Source organism: Perognathus longimembris, chromosome 27, assembly GCF_023159225.1.
Source record: "Perognathus longimembris pacificus isolate PPM17 chromosome 27, ASM2315922v1, whole genome shotgun sequence".
NCBI classification, from domain to species: domain Eukaryota; kingdom Metazoa; phylum Chordata; class Mammalia; order Rodentia; family Heteromyidae; genus Perognathus; species Perognathus longimembris.
In genome coordinates this window covers 7,856,155-7,875,770 of record NC_063187.1, presented here as the reverse complement: position 1 = coordinate 7,875,770, position 19,616 = coordinate 7,856,155, and the positions used below count along the sequence as shown (strand labels likewise).

Here is a 19,616-nt window from a genome sequence, read left to right as displayed (position 1 = left end):
TAGGTCCTGAGTTCAAGCTCCACGAGTGGTAAAAATTAAATACATAAATAAATAATTAGTATGACCTGAAAAACTCCTTTATTGGAAAAAAAAAAAAACCCACAAAGTGTTAGGAGGAAAAGATGAGGAAGCTGGCCGTGGCAGATAGAGAAAGTAAAGAACAAAGCACGCATGACACTGGCAGCTGTTTCCTGGGCAGGATACACAACATTCAGGTATGGCAGGAAGGAAGAACACAAGTCGTTTCATCGGAGCTTGATTTACGAACTCTGCTGGGCTTGACAGCATTCCCACGGGTGGAACTGCACAAGATAAGGCCTGTTCAAACCCCATGACCAACAACAACAACAAAAAAGAACTCGACTGTGTCTCTTTAAGCAGCTGTACATGCGAAAGTAAAAGAAAAAAAAAAAGGAAAAATGACTAAGTAAACAAATTAAGTTCCCCCATTAAATTCACTTAGGGCCTAATTGGACCTGTTCTTTGAGCTCAGTTTGGTCACTAGCTGGCTTAAGCCTTTAAGGTAAGGATACTTAGAAAATAGTCAACATTAAAAAATGAAAAAGCAAATTATTTTCTCTGAATAAATGAGTAAAATCTGGCTTTGCTGGGAAAATACAGTCTGTGTTTAGCAGTGAGGAAGGACAGGGACAGCTGCCCCCCACCCCGACCCCAGGAGCGTGCCCATGTCCAGGTCTCACCCGGAACCAACCTGGAGAACCACCCCCATCCTGCTAGGTGTCCATCAGCTGGCTGCTGTTTTTAAATTGAAAACTCGGAATATCAAAAGCCAAGGAAGTAGAAAAGCTGCAGAAGTGGGGAAGGGGCCTCGGCCAGCCATCTGCACGAGTGAGCAAATTAAAATTGCGGGCAACATTATCATTTGTAATCAATCAAGCAAGAAGCAGCACGGTTTTTAACACAGATTCTGAATGCAGCTCAGACTCAGATGCTCAATTACATTTTCCAGGTCACCGATTCATTATAAAGGTAAGAAATTTACTGTAGCACAAAACTACTTTAAACCATTGGGGAGGGTCCCGGGAGGGAGGGGCCCATGCTAATCCCATTGTGCCCGGTGCCTGACCATCTGCTATTGTCCCACCACAGTCTAAGCATAAATATGTAAACCACCTAGAGAGCTACAGGACTGTGGGGGAGGGGTTAGGGACGGGACCCAAAACCTGGTCCTTGCCACAGCTCCCTCTCGTTCTCTCTCTCCCCCTCTCTTGCATTTTCACACACGTAACTGAGGTGAGTGACAAAGTATTATTGCTTGTCAGTACTCTTCCCTAAATAGTATCCTATGTAATTATTACTAGAGAATGCAAATAGTAAACAAGAGAGGGCTGGCAGTAGTTCCCCTATGCGTCTTCCTTCTAGAATAAAGATCCACAGAAGCAGCCAAGTGGACACGTGTGTGGAACCAGGGCCTCTCACGGGGCCTCTCACACTTCCCCTGAGGAGTCACAGCACAGTAGCTTCTTGTAGGTGAATCTCTTAATATGGTCGACTGGTCAATTTTCAGGCACAGAAGAAAAACTAAATTCTATTTGTTTCCTCAATAAACGAACAGGACAACAGAGCTGGTGTAGCCACTAAAACCCTTCTTAGGGTGTGAGAATTTAGCGCCATCTTCCCACAGGCCAGGCGAGGTGCATCTGTCTTCCAAGCCTCCTTCCTGCTCAGCAGCTCAGGCGCCCCCCATGCCCCCCACGCCGAGCCCAGCGCAAGGCTAGCAACGGTCAGTGGCTTTGCCTTTTCCAGTTATTCTCTGTCCGGTAACGATTGTGGCTGAAGAGAGAAAGGTTTCTTCTTTCCTCGACATGTGTACATATATGTTCATCACAGCAGCCTGTTTATTCAAAACGGTCACATGGATGGTGTGTGTGAAACACACCGCAGTTCCAGTGAAAGGAAGAAGAGGAAGAACACGAAGCCAAACACTACTGCAATTTACAAGACACTTGAGAAGCAACGTGAGAACTACTACGGAGGCCACCGTGCTTTCTTTATGCAGACCTGACTGTGCACCACTGTTGTAACTGTCCCAAATGCTCCCTGTGAAATGACAGAGAGGAAGGAAAGCCCTCAGGTGTGTCAGTGGGAGGAAGAAGTGTCAGAGCAGGTGTGTGAACTCCGAGCGCCTGCTCACCTTCTTCTGCAGGACATTGACCTTCCTCTCCTTCACGTCCAGCATGTCCTTGAGGTCGTGTATCTCCCCGGCCTGGGTCCCCTTCTCCTCGGCCATATCCTGAATTTGCTTTGTTTTTTTATTCAGCATGGTTTCCTTCTCTTCCAAACGCAATCGAAGAGCATCCACCTGCGAAGGGAAGATTTCCACCGGTGACTCATGGAAAGGAAAACCGTATAATCCCTTTTGCACAGATAAGCTACAGAGTTTACCAAAAGGCAGATCACTTCTTGGTAAGTGGGACTGTAGCAAATTGCCAAGCTTCTACACTAGCAAAAGCTACTGACAGAAGACACAGACTACAGAATGGGGGAAATCTTGGCCAGATAGTCACCTGATAGGGAATTTTTTTTTTGGTCAGTTGTAGGGTTTGAACTCGGGGCCTGGGGGTCGTCCCTGAGAGCTCTTTTGCTCAAGGCTAGTGTTCTACCACTTAGAGCCACCACGTCTCTTCTGCTTTTCTGGGGGTTTATTGGAGCTAAGAGTCTCACAGACTTTCTTGCCTGGGCTGGCTTTGACCCATGGTCCTCAGATCTCAGCCTCCTGAGCAGCTACCATTATAGGCATGAACCACCAGCACCTGGCCTGATAGGGAATTTATAAAGAACTCAAAAAAATAAACACCAAAATAACAAATAGTCCTATCAAACAGATGGATTAACTAAACAGAAACGTATCCAGTGAAGTAGAAGTGACCAGTAAATACATGAAACAACGTTCAACATCCTTGACCACCAGGGAAACGTCAATTAGCCCACATCGACAGCTGTCATGAAAACAACAAATGCTATGTTGAGGATGGGGAGGAACTCTTATCTGCTGCTGATAGAGATGCAAATTTCCACTATGGAAATCAACATGGAGGTTCCCCAATAAACTAAAAGTAGAACTCCCATATGATCCAGCCATACCACTTCTGGATACATACTCCAAAGAGTCAAAGTCCGATTACACACGATCACTACAAAAACAACAACAACTGAGAATGACCTGAATCTCTAGACTGGATGGCCTAGAATGCTCAATATGAAATTCAACCACCAGGATGCTGGAGATGTCTAAAGGACTGATTAACTCCCAGGAGGCTGAGATCTGACAATCGTGGTTTGAAGTCTCTGACTTCCAGTTAACCACCAAAAAAGCCAGAAATGTAAGCTGTGGCTCAAGTAGTAGAGTGCTGGCCTTAAAAAAAAAAGAAATGCTCGGCCCTATGACCCAGCAGCCCCACTTTTGGGTATCTATCCAAAAGAACACAAACAAAATCACAGTAAAGCCACCAGCACAACAATGTTCATCACGGCGCAATTTGTCATAGCTAGAATCTGTAACCAACCCAGATGCCCCTCAGTAGAAGAATGGATCAGGAAAATGTGGTACATATACACAATGGAATTTTATGCCTCTATCAGAAAGAATGACATTGCCCCATTTGTAAGGAAATGGAACGACTTGGAAAAAATTATACTAAGTGAAGTGATCCAGACCCAAAGAAACATGGACTCTATGGTCTCCCTTATTGGGAATAATTAGTACAGGTTTAGGCAAGCCACAGCAGAAGATCACAAGAGCCCAATAGCTATACCCTTATGAACACATAAGATGATGCTTAGTAAAATGAACTCCATGTTATGGAAATGATTGTTATATCACAGTTGTAACTACTTCCAACTTCCCATGTGTATCTGTAGCTTCTATTATTGACGATGTTCTTGTATCACCTTCCTGTTGGTTGTATCTACACTATCTCTGTAATCTTATCTGAGTATACTGGAAACCATGTATACTGGTATTAGAAATAGGAAATTGAAAGGGAATACCAAAATTGAGAGACACAGGGTGAAAAAAGAAAAACAACTACAAAAGCAATACTTGCAAAACTGTTTGGTGTAAGTGAACCGAACACCTCATGGGGGGAAAGGGAAAGGGGGAGGAGGGGGGGGGGTATGAGGGATGAGGTAACAAACAGTACAAGTAATGTATCCAATGCCTAATGTATGAAACTGTAACCTCTCTGTACATCAGTTTGATAATAAAAATTTGGAGAAAAAAAATGCTCGGGACAGTGTACTACCTCTGAGTTCAAGCCCTAGGACTGGCATACAAAATTTTAAAATAATTAAATAAAAACAACCTTTCAAATGTGAAAAGTACCACGATCTTCTTGTTGAATATCACCAGAGAAATTATTTTTACCTAAGAGCAAAGAAATATAGTACGATCTTATGATCCATTCAAGTTCAAAAGGAAGCTAGCTTCCCTGCTCCTATCATGTAGCATGAGAGTTACAACTGAGCAGTTGTCCTAGCAACTTACAGAGGTCAACACTGGGACTCAGTTATACCACAATATCTAAAACCAACAGCAGAAGCACGAAAGAACAAGAGGATAAGCATGGATTTTATCCTTTATGGTAGGAGAAATCCATCGCGGCCCCATCTGTGCGAGACCTGGCTCCTAAGACGCTGTTAGAGCTGGGTACCAGGAGGAGGCTGGGTTGCTGAGGGAGAAAGCCATTTATTAGACAGTGACAAGCTTTTAAATGTTTGTATTATCATTAACCAACTGCGTAGTTCTGTTGACACACCTGCCACCTCCATTCAAAGCCATCACAGGAACAAATCAGGAGGTAGGCCCACCTCTAAGACACTGGCGCCCTCTTCTGACCTTTTTGCAGTATTGCATATTCAAGTTACCAAAGTCAAAAACTTCAGAAACCCAGAAGTAAATAGCTGCAAATACTTTCCAGAAGAAATTAGGCTTGTAATTCCATGAATAAACCCAAATTTAGCCCAATAAAAGTATTAAAAGCAGCTCATTAAAAATTATGTCAGGGGCTGCGGATATGGCCTAGTGGCAAGAGTGCCTGCCTCGGATACACGAGGCCCTAGGTTCGATTCCCCAGCACCACATATACAGAAAACGGCCAGAAGTGGCGCTGTGGCTCAAGTGGCAGAGTGCTAGCCTTGAGCAGGAAGAAGCCAGGGACAGTGCTCAGGCCCTGAGTCCAAGCCCCAGGACTGGCAAAAAAAAAAAAAAAAAAAAAAAAAAATTATGTCAGGGCTGGGGATATGGCCTAGTGGCAAGAGTGCTTGCCTCGTATACATGAGGCCCTGGGTTCAATTCCCCAGCACCACATATACAGAAAATGGCCAGAAGGGGCGCTGTGGCTCAAGTGGCAGAGTGCTAGCCTTGAGCAAAAAGAAGCCAGGGACAGTGCTCAGGCCCTGAGTCCAAGGCCCAGGACTGGCAAAAAAATAAAACTTAAAAAAAAAAAAAAGATCCTAATCTAATCATATGCATTATCTTTCTTCCACCAAGCAGAATTTACCTAAACTGCCTATCTCACCAAAAGCTTATTAAAACATTTATATTAAGTTGGACTCAGAGAGAGAGAAAGGGCATACATTTTCGCTCAGGTGAAAGTTACATCTAAAATAAACATGCATGAACATGAAAACATACAGGCCCAAGGGCCATATGACTGAAGTACAGTATCCCGGGGTGGGAATCCTACCTCCGTCTGCAGGATGGCAGCTCTCTGCTCCTTCGCGGTCAAGGACTCCTTCAGCACCTCGATGTGCTGTTTACTGTCTGAGAACTGGTTCGTGAGCGTTTCTAGTTTTGTCTGCAGGGCAAGAAGTTCTGTGTCCTTTCTGGACAGCTCCTGTTTCACCTGGCCAATCTGGAAAAGAAGAAATGAAACAAGCAGGGCTGAGGTGGAGCTTGAGCGATAGCATGCTTCTCTAGCAAGTGCAACGCTCTAAGTTCAAACCCCCAAACCACCAAAAAGAGGAAAGAAATGACAACCTGAATCTTTGACAGACCTACATACATCACAAGCTATTCAGCGAAATGCAATTAATTTTATGATAGATAGAGAGGGGAGGACTACAGTGTGCCTGGGTAGTGGACACTAGCCTAGCATGCAGAAGGCCCTGGGTTCATTTCCCAGAACAGCAAATGAATAGATGGAGGCACTTCGTGTCTTTGTGCATTATCTAATCTTGGGTACTCTCCCTCAACAACAACAACAACCACAACACTGAGGCTTACTCAACCAACAGGTCCAGCTTCCATTTATGTCCTTTAAACAGAGACAAAAACCCTAGTTTCCTGAGGTGGCTGGAAGGCAGCAGTGAGCAGCCCAACGCGGCTTCCGTTCCACACCCAGGCCCTCCCCAGAACTTGACACATCAAATACCGAATCGGTGAAAGCACAGAAAGCAGACAAAGAAACCTCCTCGTGCTACTCAAACTAGTGCTTGGCTTCTTTATTCTTTTATTAAGTTTTCCTTTCTCAACCACAAGTTTCACAAAGTCTTTCTTAGGAAGCTACTTATACTGCTACGCAGTTACAGACATACTTAAAAAAAACCAAAGAGCCCTCTACTTCTGTTGGATCCGACCTACGTAGAGAACTAAGACTCCACCTATCAAGTTCTACCATGTATCGCACCTAACAGATGGAGAAAGGGAGGTGACCTAAGCACAGGAGGAATTCTTTAAAAATTACTCATTCTGTAAGAACTTACAAGTTCGTTACTCTAAAAGGACAATCTATAATCATCAACATCCATTTATCCTACCATAATCTCTCTCTTTACATAGAAAACATTTCCTTTTAAACACCTCCTTTATGGTCCTATTGTTTCTAAGAATTTAAAAAATAGTCTTTTATTCAAAATATAAACCAAATAAATGGAAGTCAGATCTGCCTTTGTATTAGTCTTACCACTCAGCAAGGTTCATTATTACAAGTATACATGTAAGCAAGCCAGGCATCCATGGCTCATGCTTGTAATCTTAGTTAATTACTCAGGAGGCTGAGACCTAAGGATCACAGTTCAAAGCCAGCCAGGGAAGACTCTATTACCAAAAAGCTGGAAATGGAGCTGTGGCTCAAGTGGCAGAGCACTAGCCTTAAACAACATATTTCCTAGGACCTGAGTTCGAGCCCCAGGACCAGCGCACGCACACACACACACACACACACACACACACACACACACACACACACACATTTAACAGTAAGTCAGTTTATTTTGGCAGCATTCATGAAACCAAAGTCCCTCATTTAAAAAAAAAAAAGAGTAATCATCTTAGGTAAAGGGAAAAAGCTTTGTGAAAACTATTTCCCTAGAGAAAATAAAATTGTACTTTAAAATTAGATCTTGAAAATATACCAGCAGTAAAGGCCTAATTTGTCACCAATTTAGAAAGACAGGCACTTCTCTCCTATACATGAAGGCTTGAACGGGACAGTTACCATTCACCCAACAAGTACTTCTGCACCCTCTCTGTATGCAAGGTGCTTGAGGATCCGCACAGTACCACCCGCCAACAAAGGACGCACGAGGAGCTAGTACCGCTCCCTCTTCGCACCCAAAATGAACTAGCAATGATGCATCTGCTGTGTAAATAGATACACAGGAGAAATGTTCAGAGCACTACCACTTACTCAGTTAAGAACTAAAGCTTAAGGACTGCTTGCTCAAATTTCTGACTATTTCAAACTATAAGATCAAAACAAAATATAAGCCAGGTGTAGCAGTGCACACTTATGACTCCAGTACTGGAGTGGCTGAGGCCAAAGGCTGGTGAGTTTGAGACCAGCCATGGGCTACATAGCGAGTTTACAGCCAGCCTGAGTTATATAGTAAGGCCCTGACTCAAAAAAAAAACCCAAAACTAAATAATCTGATTACTAACTTGTGTCATTATCCAAGCTTCACACCCTGTTACAGTAACCTTGAAGGCTGAGGAAGAGAAGAAAATATTTACATTTTCCTTAAAGAATGCAAAAGGGAGAAACCCATTATAAATGGGGAGTGAATCTGACTTGGTAGTCAGTCACACATTAGGGTGAGCAAGCTGCGTGTTTCTGTGTCTCTGAGCCAGGTCCCTCTAAGCCTTGGCTTCCTAACTGGCAACACAGAGAAATTATACCGGTGCCACTGCATGCGGGGACTGCAATGTGCTCACCTATTGTGTGACGTAACACGGAAACCCTTAATAGCAACTAAGATAAAAAGACAATACACGGTCACAGCAGAAACCAAACAGGGCCTTTCCAAACACAGCACTTCACTTTTGGATCTATACCACAAATAGTCCAGAAACAAGAAGCGTGCCAAATGGGTGCATGTTTTTAAGGCTACATTCCAGTCTTAGCCAACACTTATTTCCAGAAGCAGTTTTTCCTGGCACTCTGACAAATGTGTACATGGCCAAATATAGGGAGACAGCAAAGGGCCTGTGCCCAATCTCCAGGACCAGATTGCTGTGTGAGTCAATCCTGCCTCTCGGCAACGGGGTCGATGCGACGCCGACGCCATTGTCTCACGTGGACTTCCTCCTCTCTAAGTTACAGTTGAAAATCTTAGCCAGTTGTAAAATGCTTCCATTGAGTGTACAAATGTTGGCTATTTTATTATTTGTTTCTATGTTTCAAAGTGGAGTTTTTTTTTCCTTAGACAGAAGGCTAAGCTAAGCTTTGGATACTTGAAAATTAGCCTCATGCTAATTCTCACTTGCCAGGTAACTCTAAATAGACCAATCACTTCTTACACATCTGCGTGAAAGAAAACAACATTCCTTGCAAAATCCCCAAGAACTGGAAGATAACGGGTGTGTGAGAAAGTCAAGCACTGTGCTCAGAGAGTTCCAAATTCAAATGAGTGCTAGGTACCTCAGAGGGAAAGAGAAATACTGCCAGCCATGTCAACCCAACAGGTATCCAGCAAGAAGGCGCTGAGAGAAATAAGCGTTCAAGTGCCATCCACAGAGTGGCAAAAGCAACAATAAAGAACCAGGTACACAGGGCTGAGCGTGGAGGGACAAGGGGGTGGAACTGGTGAACGAGGGTTGTTAAAGAGCAGAGCAGGCTGGTTAGTACTCGCCAGGGGCGGAGCTGCCAACCAGAGAGTGGGAGTGTCAGCCACCCAGAAGCCAGAGCTGCCGGGTCCCACTGTGGGGCCCCCGTGCACACAGAGAGAAATCTTACGGCAAGGACCTCGGCCTGAAGACCAGCCGCTCTCTTTTTCAGCTCCTCCCCTTGAGCCTCTTTCGAACTTAGTTCCTCCTTCAGTTGCTCTACCTGTCACGACATCGTTACGCTTTTTCACTCGAGTGTCCGCTCAGGTCTTCAGATTATCTGCTTGTGAGCCAAGGTGGCCACTGGAAATTACAATAACTTAGATAACACAATCAAGTCTGTTCTAAATCACTGCTTCAGGGGAACATACAACATTTCTCCATTTTCCAGGGCTGTTTTGGTTTAGTGGACTGAAATGCAAAGTATATTTGGTTTCCAAATCTGGGTAAAAACTCCAAACTAACAGAAAGTTGGGTAGGTGAATCTAAGTTTTCAAGTAAACATATAACTGGCAGGAATGATTGATAATAAATTCTTAAAACAGTGAAGGAATTTTTCTCTAGATATATGCCAGGTATGGGTGCCACAACAGGAAGTCAGGAATAGGGTGGAGAAGTAGCTGTCACTCCTCTACAATACAGGAATGTCTGTTATGGGGCTGGAGACACTCAGATGGGCAGGTGGGGCAATTCACTTGGAGTGGGACGTGGGAGGGGGCAGTAGACATGGAGGAGAAGTATCTGCTGGGTAAAACTCTACCTGTACAACTGTGATCTTTAGAAAACCACAACAAAACTGACAATCCTAATAAACGAAACCCTAGAATTCGCCCCAACAGTGTACAGAATCAAAAGAAACTAAGCTGTGAGTGGGGACTGACTGTAAAGCACAAACGGGCGGGTCTCCGTGGTGTCTCCCTACTGTAAGTGGGCCTGGCCCCCCTGCGGACAGCCAAGGACTTTCTCTCATAAAGCACTGCTCTAAAAGCGAAACATGGTCTCGTTTATTAACCCATTCTGAAAAATGTGGGGGTTCACCCTCTTGGGGTTTAGACTTAAAAGACTTCCCAAGAGATAAGAGAACTGGATGCTTCCTATAACGAGAAAAACTCTCCTGAATATAATTCCATTAAAGCACCTCCGAGTGCGGGCAGAAATGAAAAGTAAACTGTGACAATATATTTTTAGTTTCACGTAAGGAACCTTCTTTTAAATAAAAACTAATAATAACTGTAATCATGCAGATAGCAATTCTGGCTTTAATCCCAGCAAAGTTCTATCTTCCCTACAGTGTTAAACACAGTTAAGTCCGCCTTTCTCCTTGCTCAGGCGGTGAGCCTTAGCCCACGCCCCTACCTTATTCTTCATGAACTTAGAGTGGCTCCGGTACACCTCCATCTGCTTCATCTCCTCCTCCCGCTCTTCCGTGCTCAAAGCCCCATTCGACTTCAACATCTGGATTTCTTCTTCCAAGTCTCGAAGCCCACGCTCCATAGAGGAAATTTTTGAATCCTGTGGATAACGGGAGAATTGCACATGAAAACGCTCACAAAAATCAGGAGCTCGATCATCAGGTCTTTCAGAATGTTGGGGGAGAGAGAGAGAGGCAGCAAAATTTCTACCTAGTATGAGAGGCTAGCGCTTCTTGGCGCTTCTTAATTGATACGTCATGCCACGCCATCTAAAATTACTGAGGAGGCATCTGGTGAAATCTAATGCAAATCAACTCTTGTAACTGGCCAAGAAACTGCAATTTTAAGCCAGGCACCAGGATTTCATGCCTGAAATCCTAGCTACACAGGAGGCTGAGATCTGAGTTCAAAGAGCCAGCTCAAAGTCAGCTCAACAACAAAAACCCTGTAGTTTTGACATAAACCCTTTTCTCAGTGTAATAGTTTACCTGTAGTAGTTTACCGTTTTACTTAGTGACCCTCCAGGGCACATCTCTTCCCCAAAAGGACAAAAGAGTTCCAAACATTTATGATGTGTAAGTCAAAAGGAATGAATAATTACAGTGAGTTGCTTTTTGTGATGTTAAAAATCTTATCCCGCCATACATTTGAAATATGTCATAATTTTTTTTTTTTTTTTTGTCATTGCTATGTTCTGTGGCGTGGCTATAGTCCCAGCTTTGCAGAAATCTCAGGTCTTCCTGAGTCCAGGAGTTTGGGGCTAGCCTGGGCAACATAATGAGATTACTACCTCAAGAAAATTTACATTTAATTAAAAAAATTATAGTGTTCGTGTAAATCATCACCGTTAACACAAATATCACTTCTAACACTATATCCTTCTATATTCAATTTCCTAATTTTGTCTGTGATACCATCTAATTTATCCTCAAGACTGTTGTTGGGCGGTTGCCAATTCCAGAAAACTCTACGGAATGCACAGCACTTTATCTGTAGTTTCACATGACTCACTGGAGCAGAGATCTGCAAAGAGCGCGAACTAAGTATAGCTCGTGTCTCTTGGAGTCGGAGAAAACATTCCTCTGGGAAGCAATTTTGAGACCGACTTCCTTTTCCACTTTACTGCAAGGTTTTCTTGGCTGATTTTCCTTGTTATCATAATTCCAGAGCAATAAAATAAGAAGAATTTAAGGCTCAGCCCTGAGACAACTACAGCTTGCTACTTTCAGGTTCTGGAGAAGGGGGGGGGGCGGGGGGGACAGAAGGGAGGGGCATCCACCCTAGCCTTGCTCAGAAGCCTTCCCTTCCGAATCTATTTAAGCTTGTATTTTGTACAAATTTAACTATGTTGAATTAACACAGAGACATTTAAATCTAAATCAGGATTTTGGCCAACTTGTATAAAATCAGCCAGCTTCACCTGGTCTCTGCTCATGAGAACTACTTCACTTACTTACACTGTCTGAAATTCTCTTAAGATTAGTACCAATTTTTCTGCCAGTAACAAGACCTAGTCTCTCTCTCTCTCTCTCTCTCTCTTTTTTTTTTTTTTTTGCCAGTCCTGGGCCTTGGACTCAGGGCCTGAGCACTGTCCCTGGCTTCTTTTTGCTCAAGGCTAGCCCTCTGCCACTTGAGCCACAGCGCCACTTCTGGCCATTTTCTGTATATGTGGTGCTGGAGAATTGAACCCAGGGCTTCAGGTATACGAGGCAAGCACTCTTTGCCACTAGGCCATATCCCCAGCCCCAAGACCTAATCTCTTAAAAACATCATTCTCCCTGTGCTCAAGAATTTGTTATTATGTCAGTTATCATCTCAACCTATTGTCCGCGGGATCCTCTGGGCCACAATCCCTCCTTTCTCAGCAGAAAATTAACAAAATTAAAACAGCCAGGAGCCCGGGGCTCATGCCCATAATCTTAGCTACTCAGGAGAATGAGATTTGAGAATGGCGGTTCGAAGCCAGCCCAGGCAGAAAAGTTCCCATTAGACTCTTATCTCCAATTAACCACTCAAAAATCAGTAGTGGTGGGCTGGGAATGTGGCCTAGTGACAAGAGTGCTTGCCTCCTATACATGAAGCTCTGGGTTCGATTCCCCAACACCACATATATGGAAAAGGCCAGAAGTGGCGCTGTGGCTCAAGTGGCAGAGGGCTAGCCTTGAGCAAAAAGAAGCCAGGGACAGTGCTCAGGCCCTGAGTTCAAGCCCCAGGACTGGCAAAAAAAAAAAAATCAGTAGTGGCACCATGGCTCAAGGGGTAGAGTGCTCGCCTTGAGCACAAAGAGGCTCAGGCACAGTCCCCAGGCCCTGAGTTCAAGCCCCACAACCTACTAAAAACATCAACAGATATATGCTGCCAACTCAAGAGATTACACACCCATCTTCTTGTCAAAAGGTTAGCTATTAAAACACAATTCTGTGAACACAGGCAAATTCGTGTGCTTTGCTCTCCAGTGCCAACACAGGGATCAGGAAATAACATGCAGAAGGGAACCTGTGGTGAATGTGAACAACACAAAGCCTGGCAATTAAACCACTCTAAAGGCTCTTGCAAGATGATATTCAAGACTGCTAATTATCTAACCACAAAGAACACAGAATCCACTCATTTGAATTTTGTTCAGTAAACCCCTTCCCGAGGGGGGCTAAAGATGTGCACAGTATAAAGTTTTAAAAGCAATTCATTTGAACTAAGAGGCCAGCTCCCATAACGGTCCTTGAGAAGTATCTATTTACATATAATTATTTATCAGTAACCAAGTATTTTATGGTATCAAAAATACAAAATCATGACCCGTTTTATAAAACAAAGTGTCAAACTTCTCAGGGGATATAAAGAAGCTAAGCAGATGATAGGCAGGCCTCTATCCGTAAGAGCCATTATAAGAACAAAAAGCTAGGGATAGGCACTGCAGCTCACGCCTATAACCCCAGCTAAGTCTGATTTCCACTCCATCTCCCGATCATTTTCTAAGACTCATACAGGGAAGTGTGTTACACTTAAAAAGCAAAGAGTGACTCATAAGATTCTTACGATACCTAACCCCCCAAAAGAACGAAAAGGTCAAAAGGGGACGGAAGCGTGGCTCAGGTAGCAGAGACGGTGAGTTCAAACTCCAGTGCTGCCCCCAAGTTCTTCATGACAGTCTCACTTACCTTCATTTCAATAACAGTTTGCAGGGCTTTTGTTTTAGCAGAATCAGGGGCATTCTCAAACCTCCGGTGCATCTCCTGAATGAGAGAAGCAGAAGAGAGTCAGGCCTCCTTCTTTGTTTTCAAAGGAAGAGGGGGCGAGAGCTCAGCGGCTGGTGAGACCAACCCTCAGGAGGCAGGGGCCCCTGTTCCTGCGCCTGCGTGTGCCTGTGGATCGGCAACTCCGGGCTGCACTCACCCTAATTCAATGGCAGGGCAGGCGTGGGAGCGCCCCTGTCTGCCTGCCAGCACCCCGTCGTTCAAACTAGTCACCCGGAGGCTGCCTGGAACAACATGGCCTCTCCAGCATCAGGGATGCTAAGGCATGAAATCACCCGGGAAGGGGCTACCAGAGAAGATCCCCTTCATACGAGGAAACAAAGCCTCCACGATGCACCTACACTGCACACACAGGGCGGCTGTAAGCACCCGTGTCAGCTCCTCACTACAGCATCCACCCCAGAGTGCCAACCACCTGGTTACCTCTCAGAGCGAGCCCTGGGGAGGAGGGAGAGGCTGCTGAGCGAGTACCTTAGGTCCTTTGCCTTAGAAAGTGCCGGAAAAAAATACCTATGTCTCCTCTCCTTCTCTCTCTCTTCTCCCATGCCTGGGGCTTGGGTGCTGGCCCAGGGCCTGTGCGCTATCCCTTCCTGAGCTGCTTCTGCTCAAGGCTAGCCCTCACCAACTGAGCCACAGTGCCCCTTCCGGCCTTTTCTGAACGTTTATTGGAGATGAGAGTCTCACAGACCTTCCTGCCTGGGCTGGCTTTGAATCACGATCTTCAGGTCTCAGCCTCCTGAGTAGCTGAGACCACAGGCGTGAGCCGCCAGCACCCTGCTCTCTCTTGAAAAGCCGCCCTTTAGTAAGCTCAGGATAGGTACGGAAGGAGCCGTACCGCTCGCAGGCGTGGAGCCTTCCTACAAGACAGCGCCCCCCGCTCACTGAGGCACACAGCCAGCGTGAGGGGCCCATCTGTAGCTCCCACCACGCACACCAGGAGACTGACTCATGCACAGGGAAGAGACTGTCCTCAAGCGAATGTGCTGTTCACACAAGTGTAAGAACACACTACACAACTGCTTCATGTCGCTCCTAGTGGCCTGCAAAATCTTCATTCAGGAAAAAAACAACAACAAATTAGCCAGGCATGGTGGTCCCTGCCTGTAATCACAGCACTCAGGAGGCTGAGGAGGGCAGATCTCAAGTTCCAGGTCAGCTTGGGCTATAGAGAGAGGCCCTCGTCCAAAAGGACGAAGAAAGAATTAAGAAAAGAAAGCTTGCGATAGGTGCAGAATCACATGCATTTTTGTCATGCTGTCAACATGCTCTGTATTATAGATAGGACAAAATGTATCCATTTTCTGTCACCAATATTCTAAATAAGCCAGGGGCTGGGGATATGGCCTAGTGGCAAGAGCGCTTGCCTCGTGTTCTAAATAAGCCAGAGGTAGAAAACAGGTGCAGAGGGCTCAGGGCAGGAGTCTCTTCAGGTTGGAGCTTCCACGCTGGCTCTGGCTGCGCCTGCAGGGCAGCGTGGATGGAAGGACAGAAGGAGAGGCAGATGGAATGAACCCTCACATTCGTCCTTCATCCTCACTCGGCCAACCAGTAAGCGGCATGGTGCTTTAACCCTTTATCGACGCCAGGAACGGCACTGCCACGAGCGCATCTACCTTCCTGCTAAAATGGAATCGGGGAACTAATGACAAGACAGAAAAAGAAAGGACGTGTGGCCTGCATACAGGAGGCTTGAGACCCACTGTTCTCACTCTCCAAAGTCCCTACAGAGCACCAAGCTCGCTGAGCAACCTTGGCTCCTTGTAAATCCCTATTCATTGCTATTGGCTTTTTCTTTTCTCTATTTATCTCTGCTTCTTTTTATTCTGCAAACCCCGTGTACTTCATATCCAGTGTCCATTTTGTGTTTCTGTTCTCTGTATCTTTCTTCCCTCTAATATGCTTCTATCGTCCAACTGCCGCTGGGAGAGAGGTGTTTCTCATCTATGACAGGCTCTGAATCCCTCACCTAGAATCCACTAGAAGATCAGCACTTTTTCTTCAAGCATTTCTGCAAACTTATCAAGATTAGGTTTGTTTGTTAAAATACACTGATGTGTTTTCATTAATTTGTGCTTTATAACACCAAGCATTTTAAAGAACAGGAGCACATGCTGGTGACTTGGCTATACAATTCTGTGTGCACAGAGACAATGGAGATCAAAAGCACACAGCCATCTTAGTCTCCAAAGCCAACAGACAGGAAGTTCTGGTCTCAATCCTAAGCACAAAGCGTATCTGGCCTGTAATTCAACCTTAGTCCAATAGATGTCCTCACTCATCTACCAACCAAAGGAAAGGGCTAAGCAACCAAAACACCTAACAGTAGGGAGGCAAGCAAAGAAAGCAAGTACACCCAGAGAATAAATATGGTGCTCAGCAGAAATTTCAGTTGTTCCTTTTGGTTTACCGGGAGAATTATTTCCTTCTATATACAGAATCATGTGTGCCGCTGCTATACTTTCTGAGAAAAAAAATGGGAGAGGGTATCCCTCCAAATACATCCTAGCACAAAGCTTTTTCATTTAAAATTTTAATTAAGGGGCTGGGGATATGGCCTAGTGGCAAGAGTGCTTGCCTCGTATACATGAGGCCCTGGGTTCGATTCCCCAGCACCACATATACAGAAAATGGCCAGAAGTGGCGCTGTGGCTCAAGTGGCAGAGTGCTAGCCTTGAGCAAGAAGAAGCCAGGAACAGTGCTCAGGCCCTGAGTCCAAGCCCCAGGACTGGCCAAAAAAAAAAAAAAAAAAAAAAAAAAAAATTTTAATTAATATCGATTGAAAGAGTTCCTCTTTTAAGACGCGTTATTATGAACTGTTTTCATAACTTTCTCTGTACCCAGTAGCTGTGTTTCAATGCGGATTCACAGAACAATTCTGAAGGGTATGGATGATACAGAATCCTTTATTATCATACCCAGGGCATTTCAAGCCATCAGTTACTTACTAGACTTCCTGGTCCACTCCTGACTCTCTCGCCCTCATCTCAAAATACCTCTTGTGACTTCCCTTGACGAAACAGCTGAACAGCACTCTCTTAACTTTGAATAAAACCACTGCACTGGCTAGGAAGAGGTGAGGCCTTTGGGTGCACCTCCATGGCAGCAAGCGATTTTTATCATGCATCTTTTATAGCAAGGCCACGGTTTCCATGGGAACCGCAGGGTAAACATCCGTTCTTGCTTCCAAGGACTTGATCCACACACATAATCCAAGGTGATGGTTCTCTGATCAATCTTTCAGGCTTACTTTCTCCTATTACCTCTTATCAGCTACTTTGATTCTAGTTTTGTGGTGTTGTCCCTATGAACACATCAAGAGGCAGGTAACAAATCAAAGAAAATCTGTGCCCTTCTAGCAACAAATGGGCCTCTAGGTGCATGTGTGTGCACATGCGTGCGTGCCTGTGTGTGTGTGGTCGAAGAGGGGGAACCAAGAAGGTTGCCAAGCAACATATAAAGCAGATGATGTCACCCCACGAGAGAGTACATCAGAACAAAAGCAGTGTAAACGAAAACACAAAAGATGAAATTGCCCCTCTGCTGCACAGAAAAGCGCGTGAAATGATCCGGTGAGCAGTGGGGAGAGGCAGCCACAGCGCTGCGGGTGAACAAGAGCCTCACCTCTCTCAGCAAGTTGTTCTCCTTCTCCTTCTGCTCCAGAAGGCTCTCGAGGTGGTGCACGTGCATCTCGGCCTCGGCCAGCCGCCTCGTCCTCTCGTGGTCCTCCTCGGTGGCCTTGGCGGACAGACCTTTGCTCTGCAACATCTCCAGAAGCTTCTTAATGGACTCGTCCCGAGCACTGAGGGTTTGCTTCTGAGTCTCAATGCGCAGCTCCATCTCCTCCAGGGTCTTCCGCAGGAGGAACAGCTCTTTGGCCTGCCGCTCGTGCTCAGCCTGCAGCCTCTGGAAGTTCTCTTCTGTCAGCTCCGCCACACAAGGCTCGCCAGTCCTGCTGCTACTGTCTTGCTGGAACAGCTGGTTCAGGTCCCTCTGGACCCTCAGTTCATCCTGGAGAGCCTGGATGGTCATCTGCATGTGCTAGAACCGACACAGAAAGTCCACGTCAGCCTTCACTCCAGCATTGAGAGAGAACAGCTTAAGAGAGCGGAGGAGGGCTGGGGATATAGCCTAGTGGCAAGAGTGCCTGCCTCGGATACACGAGGCCCTAGGTTCGATTCCCCAGCACCACATATACAGAAAACGGCCAGAAGCGGCACTGTGGCTCAAGTGGCAGAGTGCTAGCCTTGAGCGGGAAGAAGCCAGGGACAGTGCTCAGGCCCTGAGTCCAAGGGCCAGGACTGGCCAAAAAAAAAAAAAAAAGAGAGAGCGGAGGAGAGCTACAGGCCCTCCGATCCACCTGCCATAATTAGGATTCACCCCAATTTCTTCCACACCCATGACCTACCGGTAATTTCACGTGTGCTTATTCCACAGTAAGTACGACCGTCCTGCACTGTGTAGCTGTGATAAAAACCAAGACATTCCGACACCAAATACTTGATGGAGATTGTGGTTTTCATAGAAAAACAACTTATCTGAAAAACACTACCACGTTGCCATAACTCATCAAACGCTTCTGTGTGCATTTGGCAGTCTAGGGCTTTAAACCCAGGCCTGGAAGCTGTCCTGAGCTTTTTCACTCAAGGCTGGCGCTCTACCACTTGGAGTCACAGCACTACCTCTGGTTTTCCAGTGCTTCATTGGAGATAAGAGTCCCATGGGCTTTGCTGCCCAGGTTAGCTGCGAACCATGATCCTCAGCCCTCAATCCTCAGCCCTTCTGAGTAGCAGTCACATACTTTGGATAATACTAAAAGCTCTACTGAAGCCAAACTTCCAACAAATGAATTATCTACTTTCTTAGAACAAGAGAACACTCAATTCCATTTATTCTCATTCCAGAAATAACTGAACCATGCAGTCCAGCGTTTGCATTGCTCTTTGTATTCTAGTCAAATATTCCCAGTCAGAGAAAAAAGATAAATGGAGGGATGAAAACAGTCGTTACAAGCTATATATCACAGAGAACTCAATGTGCTATTTAGGGTGATCCAAATCCGAGAAAAGTACCAATACCACACCCACCACAAGTGTTCTATTAGGAAGTCTTTCTGAAGCATGGAAGTATTTTTAAGAAAATTTTATCAACACAAGATGCAAAAGGACTTATAGTAATTCTTAAGTCATCCCAGTCAATCTTCCTCAGACTTCCGTTCTATCATGGCTTGTTTTGTTTTTTGACACAAGGATGCTTATCTCACAGATGCACACATATGCCCAAACTTATCACTGGTCTACTTTAAATACGTAAAAAATATTACACGTCAGTGGTATGTCAAAGCTGTCAACAACACCAGAAAACTATTCTCTCTCAACCCAGAGAAAAGAGTTTAAAGGGCCGAAAGGTCAGACTATTTCAGCTAACCCGCGTTCACTTGTCTCAGACCCCACCTTCGTTCCAGACACACTAAGATTAGGATGACTTTGTAAGGCTGAGAGCAACACTTCTTATTTTACATATGCTTCTAATTGCACAGGCTGTGGAACAACAACAGTCTTCAACACATCTGGGTGACACGGGGAACAATTAATGTCTTAAGAGCCTGCATTTCTTTGCCCCTATGGTGAAGATAACTTAACTTCAATGATCCCAGGTAGGCTATAGGAGCTCAACAAATGGTAGCCTTTCTTCTACACTACAGTTTCCATCCGGTAACTACCAGATATTTGTAAGCACTGTCTTCAAAAGATCTACAATATATACCATGAAACAAGAAAGGAACTGTCTCTAATGACAGCTTAGTAAACTCCTGTCATTGCTAGCAGGGTTCTTTGTAAGACATTTGTGTGTGTACATGTGCTTCCTTCAAATCTGTCTCTGTAA

The 19,616-nt window shown here is 45.1% G+C and overlaps 1 protein-coding gene across 3 annotated transcripts in view; it reads right to left on the bottom strand.

The window, feature by feature from the left end:
* The window catches only part of Erc1 (ELKS/RAB6-interacting/CAST family member 1), a 99,932-nt gene that overhangs the window by 65,357 nt on the left and 14,959 nt on the right, over positions 1 to 19,616 (bottom strand). The window contains exons 2-7 of one of the 3 annotated variants that reach the window (XM_048335261.1): positions 17,355 to 17,771; positions 13,638 to 13,712; positions 10,424 to 10,579; positions 9,198 to 9,290; positions 5,709 to 5,876; positions 2,156 to 2,323 (exon numbers count right to left, since the gene is read on the bottom strand). In XM_048335261.1, coding sequence (XP_048191218.1) covers positions 2,156 to 2,323; positions 5,709 to 5,876; positions 9,198 to 9,290; positions 10,424 to 10,579; positions 13,638 to 13,712; positions 17,355 to 17,771 — 1,077 coding nt within the window. The remainder of the gene's footprint in view (positions 1 to 2,155; positions 2,324 to 5,708; positions 5,877 to 9,197; positions 9,291 to 10,423; positions 10,580 to 13,637; positions 13,713 to 17,354; positions 17,772 to 19,616) is intronic. The other 2 variants (XM_048335262.1, XM_048335263.1) reach the window with 2 other exon arrangements.